The sequence below is a fragment of the Phocoena phocoena genome, chromosome 6, assembly GCF_963924675.1.
Source record: "Phocoena phocoena chromosome 6, mPhoPho1.1, whole genome shotgun sequence".
In the NCBI taxonomy this organism is placed as follows: Eukaryota; Metazoa; Chordata; class Mammalia; order Artiodactyla; family Phocoenidae; genus Phocoena; species Phocoena phocoena.
This window is the reverse complement of record NC_089224.1, coordinates 29,765,789-29,787,837: the sequence shown is the minus strand read 5'-3', so window position 1 is coordinate 29,787,837 and position 22,049 is coordinate 29,765,789. Positions and strand designations below refer to the sequence as shown.

The window sequence follows — 22,049 nt, the reverse complement described above, 5'->3', positions numbered from 1 at the left end:
GGCACTCCCCTTCATTTTAGAGGAAGAATAATATTAATTAAATAGTTATAGAAACAGATGTAAAGCTAAAACTTTTTTTGTGCTGCAAAGTACACAGTGCTGTGAGATATCATAATAGGGTAATTTGACTTAATCAGTGAGGTCAGGAAAGCTTTCCTTGAGGACATGGTGGGGAGAGCGAGAGAGTTACTAGACAAAGGGAAAATTGAAGATGATTCCATGTATTCGTTGAATGAATGAATAATATAATCCAGCTTTCTCTGCATCTTGGCTTCTTTCTTTGCACATATTCTTATCCTCTTAATCTTTAATCATCTCTCCAGGCTTCTGTGATGATGAATGGGTATCTATAGCTATGGTCCTTATAAAATTATTCAGTGAAGCATGTCCTTCATGAAAATTTCTTGAGCCAAAGGACTTGTGGGTATGGACTATTTAAGTGGTATAGCAGGGTTCATGGCTTTATGGTCCATATGATCAACTGAGTTAAAAGGAAATCCCCCTCCCAATATCAGGTATTTAGAAATGCTGGGTAAAATATAACAACATACACATGGCTACACACACACAGACACACATACACGCAAATTCAAAACCAAGAAAGGCTTATCTTAGTTGACCAAAATGGAGAGGGAATGGAAAGTTAGTATGATGAATAGGAGTCTAATCTAAGAGGCTCTCACAGAGGAATAGGTATAGGCCTTAATAGCTGGGTGTGGCGGGGGTGGGTAAGGGAGACTTGATCTCCACCAAGGAAGGGGTACCCAGCCATGGACTCAGTACATGTGGAGAACTAAAACTGAATTATTTGTGTAAAGCCAGAAGCCATAAGGGGGAGATCCCTACATTCAGTGGAGAAAGAAAATTCCGTTACACTGTCCCAACAGAGAGGCAAGGAAATCTGCTGTCTACTCAGGGCTAGACATGGAAAGAATTCCCAAGTCCTTCAACTGAAGGAGCACACTGTATCCTGAGCAAGCCAAATAAAAATAAATCCACATTTAGTCACATTGAATGAAACTGTAGAAACTCAAAGATAATGAAAGAATATAAAAGCTACTAGGGAGAAAAAACAGTAAATATCAAGAAATGCAAATTGATTACAAACTTCTTATCAGCAAAAAGATGTCAGAATATAGTAGAGTAATATATATTCAAAGTGCTAAGTGAAAATAACTGTCAGCCTAAAAGTCTACACTTAAATGATCATTTAATAGTGAGGATTTATTAAAGACATTTTCAAACATGCAAGTGTTGAAAGAGTTTACTACTCCCAGATTCCTCCTGAAAGAGTTACTAAAGATATACTTAAGTAAAAAGGAAATTGTAGCAAATTGTATTTTCCTAAAGGGGTCATAACAATATCTACCATCCTACATGCTCTTCTCCAATGTTACCTAACCAGAGGTGGAGTTGAATTCCCTCTTCTTGAATCTGGACTGGCCATATGACTCTCTTTTGAAACCAGTAGCATCTGGTGGAAGTGATACCACTTCCACAAGCCCTTGACCTTTGAGGCTAGATCAGAAAAGGTCATTCAGCTTTCAACTGGTTCTTTGGGACACTTGCTCTGGAGGCTGCCAGGTACCGTATAAGTTTTCTGACTATTCTGAGATTTCCATGTTAGAGAGGTTTTGTGTAGCCACTCTGATCATCAGACCTCCCAGACATGCCCATTCTCCACTGAGTGCCATAGTCAAATTCATAAGATTCAGAAGAATGCCCTATCTGAGTAATATATATAAGGTGTATAATAAATATATTTTATATTTATAAAGAATATAATAAAATCTTGCTTTTTGAAGCTATAAAATTTTGGGTTAATTTGTTATGTAGCAATAGTAACTGTAATAAAACTGAACCCCGAAAGAAGGAGTGAAATGTATGAATCCACCATGAGCAAGGAAGCTTGTGAACAAATAAGTACTGACTTTTTCCTGAGTTGGATGAAGGTTGTTGAAAACAATGTGATGCTAAGATATTAGCAACAATAATATGGAAGCTGGTATAGAGTAGGGAAGAGGAAGGAAGGACTCATGATAAGACTTTCTATGGTCCTTGTATTTTTCAGAGATTGACTTTAAGTAGGCATATTCAAGAAAAGAAATAGATTGTATAAGGTATGAACAGTAGAGGGAAAAAAGAGAATTCAGAAAAATTCAACAAAAAGTAGAAAAGTAAAAGCTAAGAAGCAAAGAAATTCATGGTAAAAAGAAAGCACAAAATAACTTGGTTGAGACTAGTGCTCTTATAACATAATCATGATAAATGTAAATAAAATTAATTTCAGTTATCTAAATGACTATATATTAAAAAAAATGCAGCCCAATGTTGCTTAAAAAAGATACCCAAGGCAAAACAACCCAAAGAAGTTAAAAATAAATGGATAGAGAAGATATATCAGTATATCAGGGAAAAAAAAAACAGAAAGCAGGTGTGACAATATTAATATTAGGCAAAATGGAATTCTAGGTGTTTTACCCAGGAAACACTTGCACATGTGTACCAGGAGACATGTACAAGGATGTTCATTGCAATATTGTAAGAATGAAAAATTTGAAATAACTGAAATTTCTATAGTAGGAAAATGTATGGCTAAATTGTGGAATATTCAGGGACTTCCCTGGTGGCACAGTGCTTAAGACTCTTCATTCCCAATGCAGGGGGCCTGGGTTTGATCCCTGGTCAGAGAACTAGATTCCATATGCATGCTGCAACTAAGAGTTCACATGCCACAACTAAGGAGCCCATGAGCCGCAACTAAGGAGCCCGCCTACTGCGACTAAGACCTGGTGCAACCAAGTAAATTAAAAAAAAGTATGGAATATTCATATCAGGACAACGTATAGCAATTAAATAAGCTAGATTTATTTGCATTTTCATGGCTATATTTTGCATCTATTTGAGTGAGAGAAATAAGTTACAAAATAACATGTTAGTGTGACATTTCTAAACATAATACATTTGCACTTCTAAGATTCATTCTAATTCTGAAATCATCAAATTTCACATCAATAAGCTATATTCCTATGACTATATGCATCTGACTATCTGAGGAAGTATGCCCAGAAACAATATACTTCAGTAACCTAATTACTGTCATTAAGAGCAATCACTGTATCCTAAAGAATGAACACACTTGCAATAGAAGACAACTGTCTTCCTCTGAACAAGTAATCTGTAGAATTAAATATTTTGTAACTGTTCCCAGTATGCTCAATGCTATGTAATAAGCATATATGCAAAACTCTCTCCTTTTCCCTTGAGTTGCTTACAAGAAAAGAGATGTGGCAGAAAGAAGTACAGGTGTATGATGAGAAGAAGAAATGAGAGCTGTCTGGAAGAAGATGTTTAAGCAATAACTTTCTTCTAGAATCTATGCAGACCAGAATCCCTGTGCTGTAAATAACTAGACATTGAAATCACAAATGCCCTCAGATGTCAAATTCCACAGATATTTATTGAGAACCTACTGTGTACAGGGTATTCTACTTCACATGGTCATGAACACAGAGATGAGTTAGGAGTCCCAAGTTCTTTATAGACCTTTGGAAGATGAAGGTAACTATAAAACAAGGCAGGATAAGTTAAGGGCCATGAGAGTGATACAGAGGGCTTTGTAGCTTGAAAGGAGAGAAATTATTTTCTTTGGAGGGTTCCAGAATGGAAGCTGTTTCACACATTTGTAAATGTGCTCACTTCTGTTTGGATGATTAAAGGTGACAAGGCAGTTTCTTTGCTGTGCCATAGCTCTGTTTAGTATTTAATCCTCTTCCACTAACCCCCGCACCCCCCCCCAGCCTTTCTTAAGAAAAATATTTCTGTACATTAAACCTTTCAAAGCCTTTAATGGTGTTGCTGAAGCAATCATTTAAGCATTTAAAACACACACCACATAGTACACTTATTTTAGAGGTAGCAGTGGTTAGCCACTGGAAACTAATCATTGGGTTTGATAAAGGGAGGAATTTTATGTTATGGCTTATGACAGAGAATGGAAAAATGCTTTAGTGAGATGAGCTGGCATTTAAAATTGGAGCACAATAATAGCAAAAAGTGCTGAAGTCAACGAACTGCTTAGAAATACAGTTACTATTTGCTGAGAGAGGCCTTTCAAGGTGGCCAGATATATGCGTTTGCAACCACAGTCAGTTCAGTTCTTCCCTAAACATGGGACTGTGACCCTGATTGATGTCAGTGAGAGTTATGTACTTGCAGAGAAAAATGTTTAGATCATCCATGAATCCAAGGCAAAAAGGAAATAGGTGTAATAAGAAACAAGTTTTAATAGACTTACACATTATGCATAACTTAGGTTAGAAACCATGCGAAGGTGATGGTGATCTTTTGAGTCTTCTGGGCTTGCTTAAAAATTCTCCTTTTTTCTCCAAAGCTATTATACTCTGAATTGATTCTAGTCCACACAACTGAAAGAAGATAAAAAAGGTAGAGTGGGGTATGGAAGAGAGTCTTAGAATTTGATTTATGACTTGGACAATATGAAGGAAATGGTCATGAGGATGAGAATTTCAAGGAAAAGTATCAGCAAGTGGAAGAGCCTCAGAAATTGACCTTGGATAAATTGCTTTACCTCTCTGGACCTCATTGTCTTCATTTGTAAAACTAGAGTGTTAGAAGTGAGCCCTAAGGAATTTTTCAGCTTGAGAATTCAGTAAAGTAGACTAGTTAAAATGGACAACAGGACCAAACGTAGTTTTTGCTTATTTGTTTTCTTTCCAGTTTCACTGAGATATAATTAACACATAATATTGTATTACTTTAAGGTGTACAACATAATGCTTTGAGATATATATGGCTCCCACACTAAGTCATATTCTCCAGTTTAGTCTGCATCAATAATGTGATATTTTGGTCTCCCTTTGCCATATCCTCATCTTATTTCCCAGTATGTTCAGAATTTGGATGTGCAAGAAGAGTGCTGTTCATTTGGCTCTCTCAGACTCCAAAAGCTGGGATGCAGGGGGAAAAAATTGGCTTTGGTGAGAAGGGATTATTGTTTCCTCTGAATCTGGAGAAGGCGATATGTTTCCTCTGAATCAGGAGATGGCACTAATTGTGAAGAACTAGAAATCCTTGAGGTATGTTGGAGTTTCAGGGATTCAAAATCATCTCAGTCAGGTAGGAGGCCAAATAATCAGCTAAGAATGAGTCATCAGGCATGGACTTGGGAAGTTAAAAGGAGAAAAGATTTATAATTGCCTCTATATGGAGTATACTCAAGAATCCACTGAAAGAGGTTTAGAGGTGGGGACCAAGATGGCGGAGTAGAAGGACCCTGAGCTCACCTCCTCTCACAACCACACCAAAATCACAACTATTTTAAGAACAACCATCAGTGAACAAGACCAGGACCTACCAGAAAAGATCTTCCACAACTAAAGACATAAAGAAGGACCCACAATGAAATGGGTAGGGGCGGATTCACAATATAATCAACTCCCATACCCACAAACTGGAGAATAATTATAGTGCTTCCACAGGAGTGAGTGTTCTGAGCCCCACGTTGGGCTCCCCAGCTTGGGGGTCCTGCACCAGGAAGACAAGCCACCAGAGCATTTGGCTTTGAAGGCCAGTGGGACTTAATTTCGGGAGTCCCAAAGGACTAGTGGGAAACAGAGACTTTATTCTTAAAGCACACACACAAAATCTCATATGCTCTGGGACCCAGGACAAAAGCAGTAATTTGATAGGAACCTGGACTAGACCTACCTGTGGTCTTGGAGAGTCTCTCAGTGAGGCGGGGGTCAGCTGTGGCTCACCCTAGGGACATAGACACTGGTGACAGCCATTCTGGGGAGCTACTACTATGTGGACACTGGTGCTGGTAGGTGCCTTTGTGGAACCCTCCCTCTAGCTCAGTTCTAAGACCTGGCTGCACCCAACTGTTCGTTAGCACCTGTGTAGGGATGCCTCAGGCCAAGAAATGAACTGAGTAGGAATAAGCCCCACCCTTCAGCAGATGGGCTGCCTAAAGACTTCCTGAGCCCACAGCCACCTCTAGACATGCTTCTAGGCATGATCCTGCCCACCAGAGGGCCAGGACCCAGCTCCACACTTCAGGGGGCAGTCACCAGGTATAAGAAAACTATGATCCCACAGCCTATGGACCCAGCCTGCCTACAGCAGGCCAGATCCTGCCCTGGGGCAGCTGGGCCCTGTTCCTGCCCATTGTCAGGCAAACACAAGCTCTGGGATATCCCGGATACTGTACCCAACTGTGTGAGGAACCAGCCCCTCCCCACTAGTGATCTGACACAAGCTGTGGGATCCCTGGGCCCTGTAGCCAGACTCCAGGACCCAGCTCTGTAAGCCAGTAATCCAGCACTAACCCCAGAACCTGGCTTCACCCACCAGTGGGTAGACAACAGCCCTGGGGTCTACTGGACCCTGACTCTGCCCACCAATGAGCCAGCAGTAGTCCAGAGGCCCCCTGGGGTTCTGCAGTCAGCTGCTTCATGACCAGGCCCAGCCAACCAGCAGCCAGAAGGCTCCGCACAAGGCAGGGCCTGGCAGCCAAGTGGATTAGGGGCCAACCAAGACTACCAGACCACCCACATAGTCAGCCTCCTGCAACAGAAGGACCCACACAGCCCTCATGGGGAAACCCCTAGAACATATAGCTTGGATGATGAGATGGACCACTTCTTTGGGGTCAGGAAACATAATTAACCTACCAGATAAATAAAAATACAGATAGCAACTCAGGCAAAATGAGGCATCAGAGGAGCATGTTCCAGATGAAGGAACAAGATAAAACCCCAGAAGAAGAACTAAGTGAAGTGGAGATAGACAATCTACCTGAGAAAGAGCTCAGGGTAATGATCATAAAAATGATCAAAGAACTTGGGAGAAGAATGTATGCACAGAGCAAGAAGTTAGAAGTTTTTAACAAAGAGTTATAAAGAACAACCAAACAGAGATGAAGAATACAATAACTGAAATGAAAAATATACCAGAAGGAGTCAACAGTAGACTAAATGATACAGAGGAAGGGATCAGCAAGATGGAAGACAGAGTAGAGGAAATCACTGACATTGAACAGACAAAAGAAAAAAGAAAAAAACAGAAATGAAGACAGTTTAAGAGACCTCTGGGACAACATCAAGTGCACTAATATTTGCATTATAGGGGTATCAGAAGGAAAAGAGAGAGAGAAAGAGGCTGAGAACATATTTGAAGACATAATAGCTGGAGACTTCCCTAACCTGAGAAAGGAAACAGTCATCCAAGTCCAGGAAGCGCAGAGAGTCCTCTACAGTATTAAGCCAAAGGGGAACACACCAAGACACATAGTCATTAAAATGACAAAAATTAAAAATAAAGAGACTATTAAAAGTAGCAAGGGAGAAGCAACAAATAGCATACAAGGGGACTCCCATGAGGATATCAGCTGACTTTTCAGCAGAAACTCTGCAGGCCAGAAGAGAGTGGCATGATATATTTAAAGTGATGAAAGGGAAAAACCTACAACCAAGAATACTCTATGCAGCAAGGCTCTCATTCACATTTGATGGAGAGATCAAAAGATTTACAGACAAGCAGAATCTAAAAGGATTCAGCACCACCAAACCAGCTTTACAACAAATGTTAAAGGAACTTCTCTAGGTGAGAAAGAAAAGGCCACAGCTAGAAACAAGTAAAATTACAAAATGTAAAAGCTCATCAATAAAGGCAAACATAAAGGTAAGAAATCATCCATGCACAAAGCTAGTAGGAAGGTTAGAAGACAAAAGTAGTAAAATAATCTATATCCACAATAAGCAGTTAAGGGAGACACAAAACAATTAGATGTAAAATATGATATCAAAAATAGTAATCATGAGGAGAGGAGAGTACAACTGTTGGGTTGTTAAAATGCATTTGAAATTAACAGATCAACAACTTAAAGCAATTATATATATATGCTACTAAACAACCAGTGGCTCACTGAAGAAATCAAAGAGGAAATCAGAAAGTACCTGGAGACAAATGAGAATGAATACATGACTATCCAAAACCTATGGGATGCAGCAAAAGCAGTTCTAAAAGGGAAGTTTATAGCGATACAGGCTTACCTCAGGAAACAAGAAAAATCTCAAATAAACAACCTAACCCTATAGCAGATGAAAGCTCTTATATATAGAATGGATAAACAACAAGGTCTTACTGTGTAACACTATATTCAATATAGTTCAAGAGAACTATATTCAATATCCTATGATACACCATAATAGAAAAGAATATAAAAATGTGTATGTATGTATAACTGAATCACTTTGCTATATGGCAGAAATTAACACAACATTGTAAATCAATTATACTTCAATAAAAAAAATGGAAAAAAATAAAATATAGGTGAATTATATCACAATGAAGCTTGGAAAAAAGAAATAAAATAAAACATTATCATAACTTATAGGAAAAAAAAAAAGCCAAAAAGCCCCTAACCCTATACCTAAAGGAACTAGAGAAAGAAGAATAGACAAAACCCAAAGATAGTAGAAGGAAAGAAATCATGAAGATGAGAGCAGAAATAAAGGAAATAGAAACTAAAACAATAGAAAAGATCAATAAAAGTAAAAGCTGGTTCTTTGAAAGATAAACAAAATTGATAAACCTTTAGCTAGACTCATCAAGAAAGAAGGGAGAGGGCCCAAATCAATAAAAACAGAAATGCAAAAGAAGTTACAACCAACACCACAGAAATATGAAGGATCATGAGAGACTACTGTGATCAACTCTACTGTGAAAACTGGACTACCTAGAAGAAATGGACAAATTCTTAGAAATGTACAATCTCCCAAGATTGAACTGGAAGAAACAGAAAATATGAACAGACCAATTACCAGTAATTAAATCGAGTCAGTAATTTAAAAAATTCCAACAAGCTAAAGTCCAGGACCAGATGACTTCACAGGTGAATTCTACCAAACATTTAGAGAAGAGTTAACACCTATCCTTCTCCAAATATTCCAAAATATTGTGGAGGAAGGAACACTTCCAAACGCATTCTATGGGACCAGCATTACCCTAATACCAGATAAAGATATCACAAAAAAAGAAAATTACAGGCCAATATCACTGATAAACATAGATGCAGAAATCCTCAACAAAATATTTGCAAACTGAATCCAACAATACATTAAAAGGATCATACACAGTGATGAAGTGGGATCTATCCCAGAGATGCAAGGATTTTTCTATATCTGCAAATCAATCAATGTGATACATCACATTAACAAATTGAAGAATAAAAACCAGATGATCATCTTGATAGATGCAGAAAAGCTTTTGACAAAATTCAACATCCGTTTATGATAAAAACTTTCCAGAAAGTGGGCATAGAGGGAACATATCTCAACATAATAAAGACCATATAGGACCTACCCACAGCTAACATCATACTCAACAGTGAAAAGCTGAAAGCATTTCCTTTGAGATCAGGAACAAGACAAGGATGCCCTTGTCTTGTTTTATTCATCATATTATTGGAAGCCCTAGCCCCAGCAATCAGAGAAGAAAAAGATATAAACAGAATCCAAATTGGAAAAGAAGTAAAATTGTCACTATTTGCCGATGACATGATACTATTTGTAGAAAATCCTAAAGATGCCAGAAAACTACTACAACTCATCAATGAATTCAGTAAAGTTGCAGGATATAAAATTAATATACAGAAATCTGTTGCATTTCTGTACACTAACAGCTATCAGAAAGAGAAATTAAAGAAACAATCCCCTTTACCATAACATCAAAAATAATAAAATACCTAGGAATAAACTTACCACAGGAGGCAGAAGACCTGTACTCTGAAAACTATAAGACGCTGATGAAAGAAATTGAAGGTGACACAAACAGATGGAAAGCTATACCATGTTCTTGGATTGGAAGAATCAGTATTGTTAAAATGACCATACTATCCAAGGCAATCTACAGATTCAATGCAATCCCTATCAAAATACCAATGGTATTTTTCACAGACCTAGAACAAAAAAAATTCTAATTTGTATGGAAACACAAAAGACCCCAAATAGCCAAAACAATCTTGAGAAAGAAGAGTAGACCTGGAGGAATCACACTCTCTGACATCAGACTATACTACAAAGCTACAGTAATCAAAACAGAATGGTATTGGCACAAAAACAGAATATAGACAAATGGAGCAGGATAGAATGCCCAGGAATAAAGTCACTAGTCTACAACAAAAGAGGAAAGAATATACAAGGGAGAAAAGAAAGTCTCTTAAATAAGTGGTTCTGGGAAAACTGGACAGCTACATGTGAAAGAATGAAATCATAACATTCTCTAACAGTGTACTCAAAAATAAACTCAAAATGGATTAAGGACCTAAATGTAAGACCCCAAACCATAAAACTCCCAGAGGAAAACACAGGCAGAACACTCTGACATAAATCACAGCAATGTTCTTTTGGCTCTATCTCCTAAACAAAGGAAATAAAAGCACAAATAATAAATGGGACCTAATTAAACTTAAAAGCTTCTGTACAGCAAAGGAAAAAAAAAAAAAAAAAAAAGACAACCTACTAAACCTACTAAATGGGAGAAAATATTTGCAAATGATGTGACTGATAAGGGGTTAATATCCAAAATATATAAACAGCTCATACAGTTCAACATCAAAAAAAAAACCCCAAAATCAAAACAACAACAACAAAAAAAACCCAAACAAACAACCTGATTAGAAAATGGGCAGAGAAGACCTGAATAGACATTTATCCAAAGAGGAAATGCAGATGGCCAACAGGCACATGAAAAGATGCTCAACATCACTCATCGTCAGGGAAATGCAAATCAAAACCACAATGAGATATCACCTCACACCTGTCAGAATGGCTGTCATCAAAAAGAACACAAATAACAAATGTTGGAGGGGATGTGAAGAAAAGGAAACCCTTGTACACTGTTGTGGGAATGTAAATTGTTGCAGCCACTGTGGAAGACAGTGTGTAAGTTTCTCAAAAAACTGAAAATAAAACTACCATATGACCCAGCAATTCCACTCCTGGGTATATATTCAAACAGCAACAACAACAACGCTAATTGGAAAAGATTCACGCACCCCAGTGTTCTTAGCAGCATTACTTACACTTACCAAGATACAGAAGCCACGTAAATGTCCATGAACAGATAAAGAAGATGTGGTATACATATACAATGGACTACTATGCAGCCATAGAAAGGAATGAAAATCTTGCCTTTTGTAACAATGTGGGTGGACTTCGACGGTATTATTCTAAGTGAAATAAGTCAGACAGAGAAAGACAAATACTGTATGAGATCACTTATATGTAGAATCTGAAAAATTCTACAAACGAGTGAATATAACAAAAAAGAAGCAGGCTCACAGATATAGAGAACAAATTAGTGATTATCAGTGGGGAGAGGGAAGGAGGAGGGGCAACATAAGGGTAGGGGATTAAGAGGTATGAACAATTATGTATAAAATAAGCTACAATGATGTATTGTACAACACAGGGAATATAGCCAATATTTTATAATAACTATAAATGGAGTGTAACCTTTAAAAGTTGTGAATCACTGAATTGTATACCTGTAGAACAATATAATATTGTTCATCAACTAGACTTCAATTTAAAAATAAAAAGAATGTACTGAAGAGGACAAAAGGATTTCCAGTTAGGTTGACAAACAAAGTGACATTAACAGTCTTGGATGGGCAGGGCTCTAAGGCAGCCTAGGGACAGCCACCAGGGACAGAAGTGATGAAAACTACTCTATAGAATATATTTTATTAAATTATATTAACTTTCACAAGTAAATGAAGGAATCTATTAGGGTTAGACAATAAATGGTTTTATCTATATTATTAGAAATACTAAAGTATTCTTTTTCAAATTTGATAGTTTAGACAGCCGCAAAGTTAAGCCTTGTCTTAATTGATTCAGGCTTTTCCTCGTGTGTGTATTCAGTTTTTGTTTTTTATTAAAAAAATAGCCCAGTCAACAAAATACTGCATTACAGCAGCTCCAAACACCAGCAGGATGAAGTTTTAGCATCCGTTGTTTCTAATTACATAGATATAGCCAGTAGCTTTATTGTAGTTTATTATTCATTATGTGACAAGTTCAATTGTTCTCATGCAGAAAAGAAAATACCCTGGCTTATTCCCTTTGCGCATTGACTTTTCTAGGATTAAAGTGAGTGCCAGCTTCTCCTTAAGGTAATCTCAGACTATTCTTTTACATCCCTGATTTCTCTCAATTCCTATCATTCTTAAAGTCAAAGTGTGTATTACCACATACAGTTTGGTGGGGATGGGGGAGGGAGAGTAGGGAGCAGGGAAGGATTTCAGGAGGCAATTGGACTTGAACTGTGTGGAGGGAGAACAGAATTTGGCAGGTGGATATGGGAGGTGGGAGCCAGGAGCACTCCAGGTGTGGCACACTACTTGCCTCCAAAAAGCATGGAGGCAAGATGTCAGGTCATCTTTAGGGAGCAGTGTGCTGAGTAGGCCCTTTGAATAGAGGACAAGGATTCAAAGGGAGTGTGGTCTCCATGACTGGAAAAAATAGCCTGAAACCAGATTGTACAAGGCTGCAGGAAGCCAGCTTCTTTTAAGGATAGGTGAGATTTTGATGAGGAAATAGCCTGTGGAGAGGTAGAAAATGAAAGTTCAATAGTTTTGATTGTTGGAATGAGATTCTAGAAGGAAAGGAAATAAGAGTCTAGGAGATTGGCCGAAAAAGTTAGAAGGGAAGTGAGGAGGAGTTAAACAATAAAAATGGAGGGCTCAATTTTACTTGAAAAGTCAAGCAAGTAATGTTGTTTTGCTGTTGATAAAAGAATACCTCTTGATATTTAGAAATACAAAAGTGATTTTTTTTTGTTTTTGTTTTTGTTTTTGTTTTTCGGTACGCGGGCCTCTCACTGTTGTGGCCTCTCCCATTGTGGAGCACAGGCTCTGGACGCGCAGGCTCAGCGGCCATGGCTCACGGGCCCAGCCGCTCCGTGGCATGTGGGATCTTCCCAGACCGGGGCACGAACCCGTGTCCTCTGCTTCAGCAGGCGGATTCTTAACCACTGCGCCACCAGGGAAGCCCCAAAAGTGATTTTTTTTTTTTTTTGCGGTACGTGGGCCTCTTACTGCTGTGGTCTCTCCAGACGCACAGGCTCAGCAGCCATGGCTCACGGGGCCAGCCGCTCCGCGGCACGTGGGATCCTCCCGGACCGGGGCACGAACCCACGTCCCCTGCATTAGCAGGCGGACTCTCAACCACTGCGCCACCAGGGAAGCCCCCAAAAGTGATTTTAAATAAATCTACTCTGTCAGAGTTTTTGTTTCTTTTTCCCTGCCATTTTTTTTTTTTCCACTTTTGGTTAAAAAAATATATGCTGAAAGAAATTAGGTACACAACAGGGACTGAAATAATTTCAAATAATTTTTCTTTTAGCTGGATTGCTGTTATAAAATAGGACTACATTTTGATCAGAACTTTTATGAAGAACTTGGGCATTTTATTACAACATCTGTTTCCACGTTTTAATTTCTCTCCTTCCTTTTATAGGCATTTGCATACCTTTTTTTTTTTTTTTTCAGATGAGAAGACCTTTTCGTTTGCCACAAGAAGGCTATTATCCAGAATGTTAATGGGCTTTCAGCTATTAAGATGTAATGATATACCTTGAGTATTTAACTATAAATTTGAAAAATCTCCATGAACAATCTCAAAGGAATACTTAGAATGCACTCTTGGTAAATTGGCTCATTTTCCTGTAATTTACTGGAAGTGTTGATATGAGAGCAGTCCTAATGTGAAAAGTACAATAATCCCTGGAGTTACATTGTATGTATTAAATGATTACTCTCAAAGAATAAAACATATGAGACCATTTAGCCTTCATTCACATTTGTTACTTAGAATCATAGTAGAGAAACAATCCCTTTTCTTTTGGTGCACAAAATTAGAAACGATACATTTAATATCTTTTAAAACAAGATGTACAGTGATGTTACACTTTTGCCTAACAATTGCTGTTTTCCGAAACAAGGACTGTTCTAGTTAGGAACATGATTCTTCTGGTTTTGTGGAGGCCCCTTTCATTCCATTGATAATTGAAATATTTTTAGAAACCCATAATGTAATTTTCTTTGATGTCAGTCAAAAAGATTAGTCTGCCTTCTAGCCATGAGCTTCTAGTACATTGGGGAATTATTTAAGGAGGTAGTCAACTTGCAGAAGCAGCAGTTGCAGGAGCAAAGGGTCTTGTTTGGAATTTTGTGTGATTGTGTTTTTCTTCTTTACCAGGGGACTGAAAGTTGTGGAACCCTAATTTGTGACATCGGGTGTTTTTTGGTAAGCAGCCATTTATGACTCTGGAAGATTGGGACTGACAGGAAGCCCCTTCTGAGATTTTAACAAAGTTCTCGAACAACACCTATACCATGGACATAAAGCTGGATCCTTCCCGAGATGACCTGCCTCTCATGGCCAACACCAGCCACATACTTGTGAAGCACTATGTACTGGATTTAGATGTGGATTTCGAAAGTCAAATAATTGAGGGCACCATAGTGCTTTTCTTCGAGTCTGGAAATAAATTCAAGAAACAGAGTAGTTCCACCGAGGAAACCTACCCATCAGAGTCAAACGAAGCCTGCAAATTTAGGATGCCTGAACCCTGCCATATTCCTGTAACAAATACAAGGACCGTCTCATCTAAAGTGGGATATAATGATTTTGTAATCTGTGGTAAAGGTGAAAAAGATACGTCTGGTAAAGATGGTAACCATGACAACCAGGAACAGGCTTCTGGGATTTCTAGCTCAAAGTACTGCTGTGACACAGGGAATCATGGGAGTGAGGATTTTTTGCTAGTGTTGGACTGCTGTGATTTATCTGTGTTAAAGGTTGAGGAGGTGGATGTTGCTGCTGTGCCAGGTATTGAAAAATTTACAAGGTCTCCCAAGCTCAGGAATCAGATTGTACGTGAACTCGTGGCTCTGCCTGCAGATCGTTGGAGGGAGCAGTTAGACTATTATGCTCGCTGCAGCCAGGCTCCTGGTTGTGGGGAACTCCTGTTTGACATTGACACTTGGAGCTTACAGATCAGGAAGACAGGGGTTCAGACAGCTACTGACTTTCCTCATGCCATAAGGATACAGTACACAACCAAACCCCAGGGGCGATCAGTTACGTGGACCTCAGACCAGAGTGGCAGGTAGGTTATCTGGGCACTCTGCAGTCCCCTGCCCATTAATCTTACACACCAGGAGGTGAGTCTATGTAAAGACACTCCTCTTTATTGTGGCATTACCCATCTAACCTTAAATCCTTCGACCCACAGTGAAGCAGGTAAATTCCCAGGCATGCTGAACTCTTAATAGGATTACTTCCCTTAAGTCAGGATGAAAAGATTACTTTATTAAGCCCCTGTATTTCTGAGTTAGGAGACTGAAAGTCAGGTTTAATGGTTAAATGCCGAGCCTAGCTCTCTGTTGAGATCTCTGCTGGCAGCTTCCAGTACTGTAGATGGAAACGATACGTATCTTTGAGCAGATACTTTCTCAAAGTTCCTTCATATTCCCCCTGAGGGATTACATAGCTGCCAAGTTGGGTTGGTGTGAAGCCTGGCAAAGTGCTTCCAAATAAAGCCAGCTCTGCTTTGTGGCTTTCTTACTGTACCTGTCTCTTGGCAGCAATGCCTCCCTGGACTTTGTCAGTTATTGTGTAATATGAACCCTCAAACACTGGAAAGGTTTGGTTCTGAGGGTGACAGTCAGTCCTGCTGAGTCCACACTTGCCTCTTTGACCATGATTCTGGGTATCTGACACCAAGGAGACTGCTGATTTTTTGTGTGGGGAGAAGGAATTGATGAGGCATCGATGTTCAGAGGGTGGGTATTTAGGCAGTCATTTGTTCTTTTCTTCTTGCCTGTCCTCTAACAGTTGTTCAGGGTTTTTAGAATTTGAGAATTTTCAAATCAAACTTTATTGATTCCTCATTATTCTACCTATTTCTTTGTGCTAATGTACTGCAAAGCAATACAATAATTATAGCAGATCTTGGTTGGAGGAGCGTTCATCTCTGTGAGCTTGTTTTCAGCGCCTTCTTTTATAGCATTGGACTCCCTTAATGGAGGCAGTGGTCTCGGTAAATTGCTTACGTCTCTCCCCCAACTCACCCCCCCAAAAACCTTCTAGATTATATTTTTTAAAGCATCACTTTGACTTTGAGCTCTCATTATCCCGTTCTTTGCCTCTAATCTTACCTCCTGCTCTGGTCTCCCTCCCTGCTCAGAATGAGTTTGCTTCCTGTCATTTCTGCTGGAGTCTGAGGTGGCCTTTGGGATAGTGCAGGGGTGGTGCAAATTTACATCAGTACAAAAGCATAGTGACTTATCTATAGAATAACTTGTTTGATATTCTTGGGAGTCTGTGAGGGAAAGAAATAGGTGTTCCTACTGTATCTTCAGATTTTTTTGAAATTATTGAAGATGGGCTTTTCAGTAAGATTTGACAATATACTGTCTCTGAATATTTAACTAGGAAATTCTAGATTTTATACTCTCAGATATTGCATTTTTGAATTAGAATAACGGGGAAGAAGAAACTGTCGACAGTATTTAGAAGAAATTCTCAGTAATGGCCTCAAACATGGCTTTCTTCTCAGTGCTTACTACAAAGAAAGAGATTAGACTTGTGAATTACACTGCATGTAAAGTGTTGAGTAGGAATGAGTTATTGATAAATGCTGGTTTCCTTAAAGAAACTCAGAAGGTCCGTGGGCACATTTCGCTCCTGAAAGGTTGACTTGAATTTACTCTTGATGTCTCCTTTTCTGAAAATTCAGTAAAACACATGATCACAGCAGGAGTTTAAGGTATATTTTTGGAAGTTTGTGATTATATGTTAGTAAATAAATGGCATTTATGCAGTCTTACAGGGATAAAAAAATTTTTTTAATCCTCAAAGATTATTTTTCTCCTTTTTCTTTTTTTTGGGGGGGGGAATTTTATTATAGTCAAGATAATCTTCCACGAATGGCCACCAAATCTCTATATATAAATTTTCCCACATGCTTAAGAATAAATCTAGATATATACTGGTAACTATTTGGATACTGTAAGGACTTAAAATGCCCAAGGATCCCAGGTTACTAGACAGAAATAATTGCTTAGTGATATGAGCAAATAGTAATCATCAGGGTTACAATGCTTTATGAATATAATTGTGTGAAAACGTAAAATTTCACAATTATGTGAAAAATATAACTGGGTAGAGCTTACTTCCTTCAAGGCATAGAGTCTACATTTATTAAACTAAAGTAGTGGTTACATTTTTATCCTTGAATGGCAGAATACTATCCATATGCCTACTATAAATTCTTAGTCTGAATGAGAAACTTTTTATTCCCATTTTACAAGTAGGAAAATTGAATAAAGTTACTGAAAGCTCCTACAAAAATCCATGTGTTAATTGTGAAAGGGAGCTATGTTTCTTACTTTTGATTTTTATCATGTCCTTTATTGTATGCAAAGATTTCAATACATTTAAAAAAACAAATTATATTAGCTTTCAATAAACTTCTATTTTTAAGCAGATACTAGACAGAAACTTAAGAAAAGCTCTAAACTGGTACTTTTCCTTTCAAGTTCCATCAGTGGCTTCTCCCTTCCCACTCTTATCCTACCCTTTGTTGAGAATAAAACTTGTTATTTTGTTTGATAATATGTAAATAAATAATCAAGAGGTCAGAGGATCCTAGGATGAAATGTAAAATGTGACAGAACAATCTAGCTATATTAAAAATGTATGAAACAACCTCACTGAAGGGAGTAGAGGAAAAAGATACTGACCTAAGTAACTTTGGAAATGAGTTGAATCTGTAAGGCTAAAGGCAAAAGGAACTGTACATAAATACTGTATTGTAGTTGATAGAGTTGTTTCCCATGGGGGTACAGGTTAACAGTACTGGTACCACTGTACATGTATCCTGGAATTGAGCAATTTAGTAAATGGGTGCAAGTGATGGGAGCCAGGTTTCTCACTGCTGAAGTCGGAGATTACAGATGAGCAAGGGCTAGAATGATCCATGTGGAAATGGATTAGAATTGGAGACATCACTATGAACTCATGTTTAGCATACTATAGATACAGATGGTTGCATATAGAAGTAATTATAGATATGGTTGTTTGCAAGTGATAGCATACACACATATATTTCCTTGTTTGTCAGCTGAGTGGGTTTAGAAGCAGTGAGTGTACCCTAGTGCCTGGATCTTGGCTTCTAATATATTCTCCAGTAAAGGAACCAGGGCTTCTTGGAGAAACGGCTGGGACTGGGGCAGGCAACATGCAAGATGAAGCTGGAGCATCTATAGTGCCAGAAAATAAGGAAATGCTCAAATAGCAGCAACAAGAACCTGGAATTACATGTGTCTGTCAAAGTCCAAGGAGCCATCTGAAAGAACTCCTAATGACTCAAACTGAGCAACAAAATAAAATAGTTTTAATAAAGCAGAAAGTAACACACCATTGTAAAGCAATTATACTCCAATAAAGATGTTAAAAAAAGTAACAAAACAAAACAAAAAATAGTTTTGGATGATAACCCAAAGTATAAAATAAATATCCATGAGTCCATACTAATATAAAACAGTGATTGACTTAAATAAACAAATGGAGGAGAATAGCCAAATCTATGGTGCAAAAGAAGTCCAAGTTATATAGATACTCTGCCCTTATCATGGTAGAGCATAACTCCTCACTCCTTAAGTGTGAGCTGTTCATAGTGACTTCCTTCCAAAGATGACACTATGGAAAGGGGGAAAAAGTAAATTTCCATTGGAGAAATCTGACAAATGTGACCTCGGCAAGGGGATCAAAGTTAACATCAACAGTGATGAGTCACGTTGATGGTATGCACCCTTGGTATGGTGTGATGCAAATGGCATCTTTGTGACCTTCTTCCCCAAAACCCATAACCCCAGTCTAACCAAGAGAAAAACATGAGATAAATCAGACTTTCAACAAAATACCTGACCAGTACTCCTCAAAACTCTCAAGGCCAACATAAATAAAGTCTTCAGAAACTGTCACAGTCAAGAGAAGCCTAAGGATGATGATTAAAATTAATGTAGTAACCTGGTATAGAAAAGGGACTTTAGAGGAAAACTAATGAAATCTGAGTAGTTTAGTTAATGTCTGGACTTCAGTTAATAATAATGTGTCAACTGTGACAAATATACTAATGTAAGTTGTAGGGCAAACTGGGTATGGGATATATGGGGACTGTGTTTTATCTTTGTACTTTTAAAAATAAATCTAAAACTGATAAAATAAAAAACTCATTAAAGAATAAACTTCAAATTTGAAAAAAAAATCATCATCTTTCCATCCTGAAATTCCTCTTTCATAAGAGCTCTCATCCCATTTTTACCAAGTAGCAGTGTTCTCTGGACAAGAACTGAAAATGTATTTGCAGCTATAAAAGAGTATTTCTTTCAATCATTGTTAATCATTTCTTATTCCTCATTGTTATTCTAGTTCTAAAATGAAATAGCTGGAAATATAAAAACTACATTTTCTTACTTTGTTTTTACATTTTCTGGGCTTCCCTGGTGGCGCAGTGGTTGAGGGTCCGCCTGCTGATGCAGGGGACGCGGGTTCGTGCCCCGGTCCGGGAAGATCTCACATGCCGCGGAGCGGCTGGGCCCGTGAGCCATGGCCGCTGAGCCTGCGCGTCCGGAGCCTGTGCTCCGCAATGGGAGAGGCCACAACAGTGAGAGGCCCGCGTACCGCAAAACAAACAAACAAACAAAACTACATTTTCTTACTTTGTTTTAGCCATTGTGGGGTTCTGGCTTCTCTTGAACCTAAGTGCTCTTTCTTGCCTCCATCATTCAGATACTGGATTTTAGGTGACCTTTAAAACTGACTGATGAAATAACCACATACTTAACAATATGATACATGCTTCTTGGAAAAAATGTTTACTTTTTTGTGGTGTGTGAGTATGTGTGCCCTTTGAAAATATTTTGATGAGACCTGGGACAGTCAAGAATGTGTAACGGTGTACTTGCTAAGCTAGACAGGAAGAGGCCTTAATATCTTTTTGATTCTAGAGCCTCAACATACTTAAGAAAAAAAACCTTTAAAAAAATGGAAATCTTTATTCAAAGTTTATGTACTTTCTGCATTTTCCTGCCTTTTTTCCATTCCAGTGAATAAAATGTTATTTAAAACCAAAGCATTTTTTTCTGGTAACCCATTCCTTTTTCCCTTTGGATCATTATAATAGTTGTGGAACCAGCCAAGTAGTCTAGGAGATCTTGCTTAAGCTGATGACATCACTGAACATGAGTTGAATGGAGGGGAAATTCAGTTAAACATAGGAAATTTATTTTAAAAGCTATAATTATTTGGGTCATTGTTAAAGGTAGCTGACTAGGTAAATACATTATAACTTAAAGTGATATTAAAATTTAAAATTTCCTAGATCAGAATGATGTTTCTTTGTTTTAGACAAAGCCAGAATGATGTTGGCAAAATACTAAGGATGGAACGATTTTTTAAAATTATATTTATTGTTCAGCTGTTGGACCAAGGACGATGTAGACCTTTGGAGTATTTTTAGTTTGATATCGAAACCAGATGTTAAAACATGTCCCCCCACCACACATACACACACACAAACACGAGAATAGTTTCATGGTTCTGTATCTTACTATTACGTTGTAAAATTAAAAGAATGAGCAGAAGATATTTTAGAAGAGATTTCAGGTCTAAAATGAACATTTCTGTAATTAATACCTTTTTTCCCCCCTACTTGCATCAAGAAACCAATGTAAAATTCATGAGAACTGAAGGGGAAATACCCATTAATTCTATAATCTCATAGTATAACTGCAAAGGAGGAATTGATAATCCCAAACATGAAAATGTTTGGAAGTGTTCTTTTTCAGCCTCCTTATCCCCTTGCTGCACTGTCTAGATGGATCTCTATTTCTCAGAATCCCAGTTGAGTCTTGCGAGAAAAGGCAATGATGGACTGTCTTAATTTAAACAAGTAACAAAAATGACCAACCAAACAACAACAAAAAAAACCATGAATCACCAAACATCAACAGAAAATAACAAATCAAAATAACCTATAACCAAAAGCATGGAGTGTTGAAAAGAATCTAAAAAGTGAGAGCCAAGAGAACTGAGTACTCAGAGCTGGGCTGCCAACTAGCTATGTGACTTCAGATAAGTCATTTTACATCTCTGGAGCTTAATTTCCTCATGTGTAAAATGAGAAGATTCCGTGAGAGGACCTCCAAATGTTTTCCATACATGAAATCCTACACTCACAAGGGACTTCCAGATGAAAAGTACTATCTTTGCCTGTACAAACAGCTTGCGTATTTTGCACCCAAAACACCTCTGTTAAAGGAGAGGTGACTTTCTGACTCAAAGCCACTTTCAGTCCAGTCCATTTTGACCATACACAAAATCTATCCAAGTCAAAGCAGCATTCTCCTTGAACTTGCCATATATGTTTATTATGATTGGCGAGTCACAGTTTTGGTGACTGTGCCATGAAGAAGAATGATGATAATGAAGCGGTGTGTGTGAGAATGTGTGTGTGTGTGTGTGTGTGTGTGTGTGTGTATAGGGGTGAGAGAGAGTTGTGGTTGACACTTCCTGTTTTAGTAGTCTGCTCTTGGTTTTTGTGTAACAAGAAAGCAAGAGGGTTGCTTACCTACAATGGAAATTGTAACTTAGGTTTAATGAGAACATGGAGCCATAAAAAAGATCGGGTGCAGGAAGGAGTACAGATGGAAAGGAATTAGAGGAGGCCTGAAGACTTTGTAACTCTGGGGAGTTTATAAAAGAATCTGACCCACTGAGCTATCACATCTGTGGTCCCCTGGCTTCCAGTGACTAGATCAGTGTGGGAAAACATCCCATCGAGCCACACCCACAGCAACAGGGGGCTCATCACCTCCTACCCGAGTCTGTTGAAGCAGCCCTCTCCCCAGTTGTTGATCTGTGATAATCAAGTCTCTGAAAATGGGTGAT

The 22,049-nt window shown here is 38.3% G+C and overlaps 1 protein-coding gene across 4 annotated transcripts in view; it reads left to right on the top strand.

The window, feature by feature from the left end:
* Positions 1-14,285: 14,285 nt before the first annotated feature.
* Positions 14,286-22,049, top strand: part of AOPEP (aminopeptidase O (putative)) — a 300,772-nt gene continuing 293,008 nt past the window's right edge. For 3 of the 4 annotated variants that reach the window (XM_065878729.1, XM_065878728.1, XM_065878727.1), the window contains exon 1: positions 14,426-15,201. In XM_065878729.1, the coding sequence (XP_065734801.1) occupies positions 14,426-15,201 (776 nt within the window). Of the gene's footprint in view, positions 15,202-22,049 lie in introns of all 4 variants that reach the window. The other variant, XM_065878726.1, reaches the window with a different exon arrangement.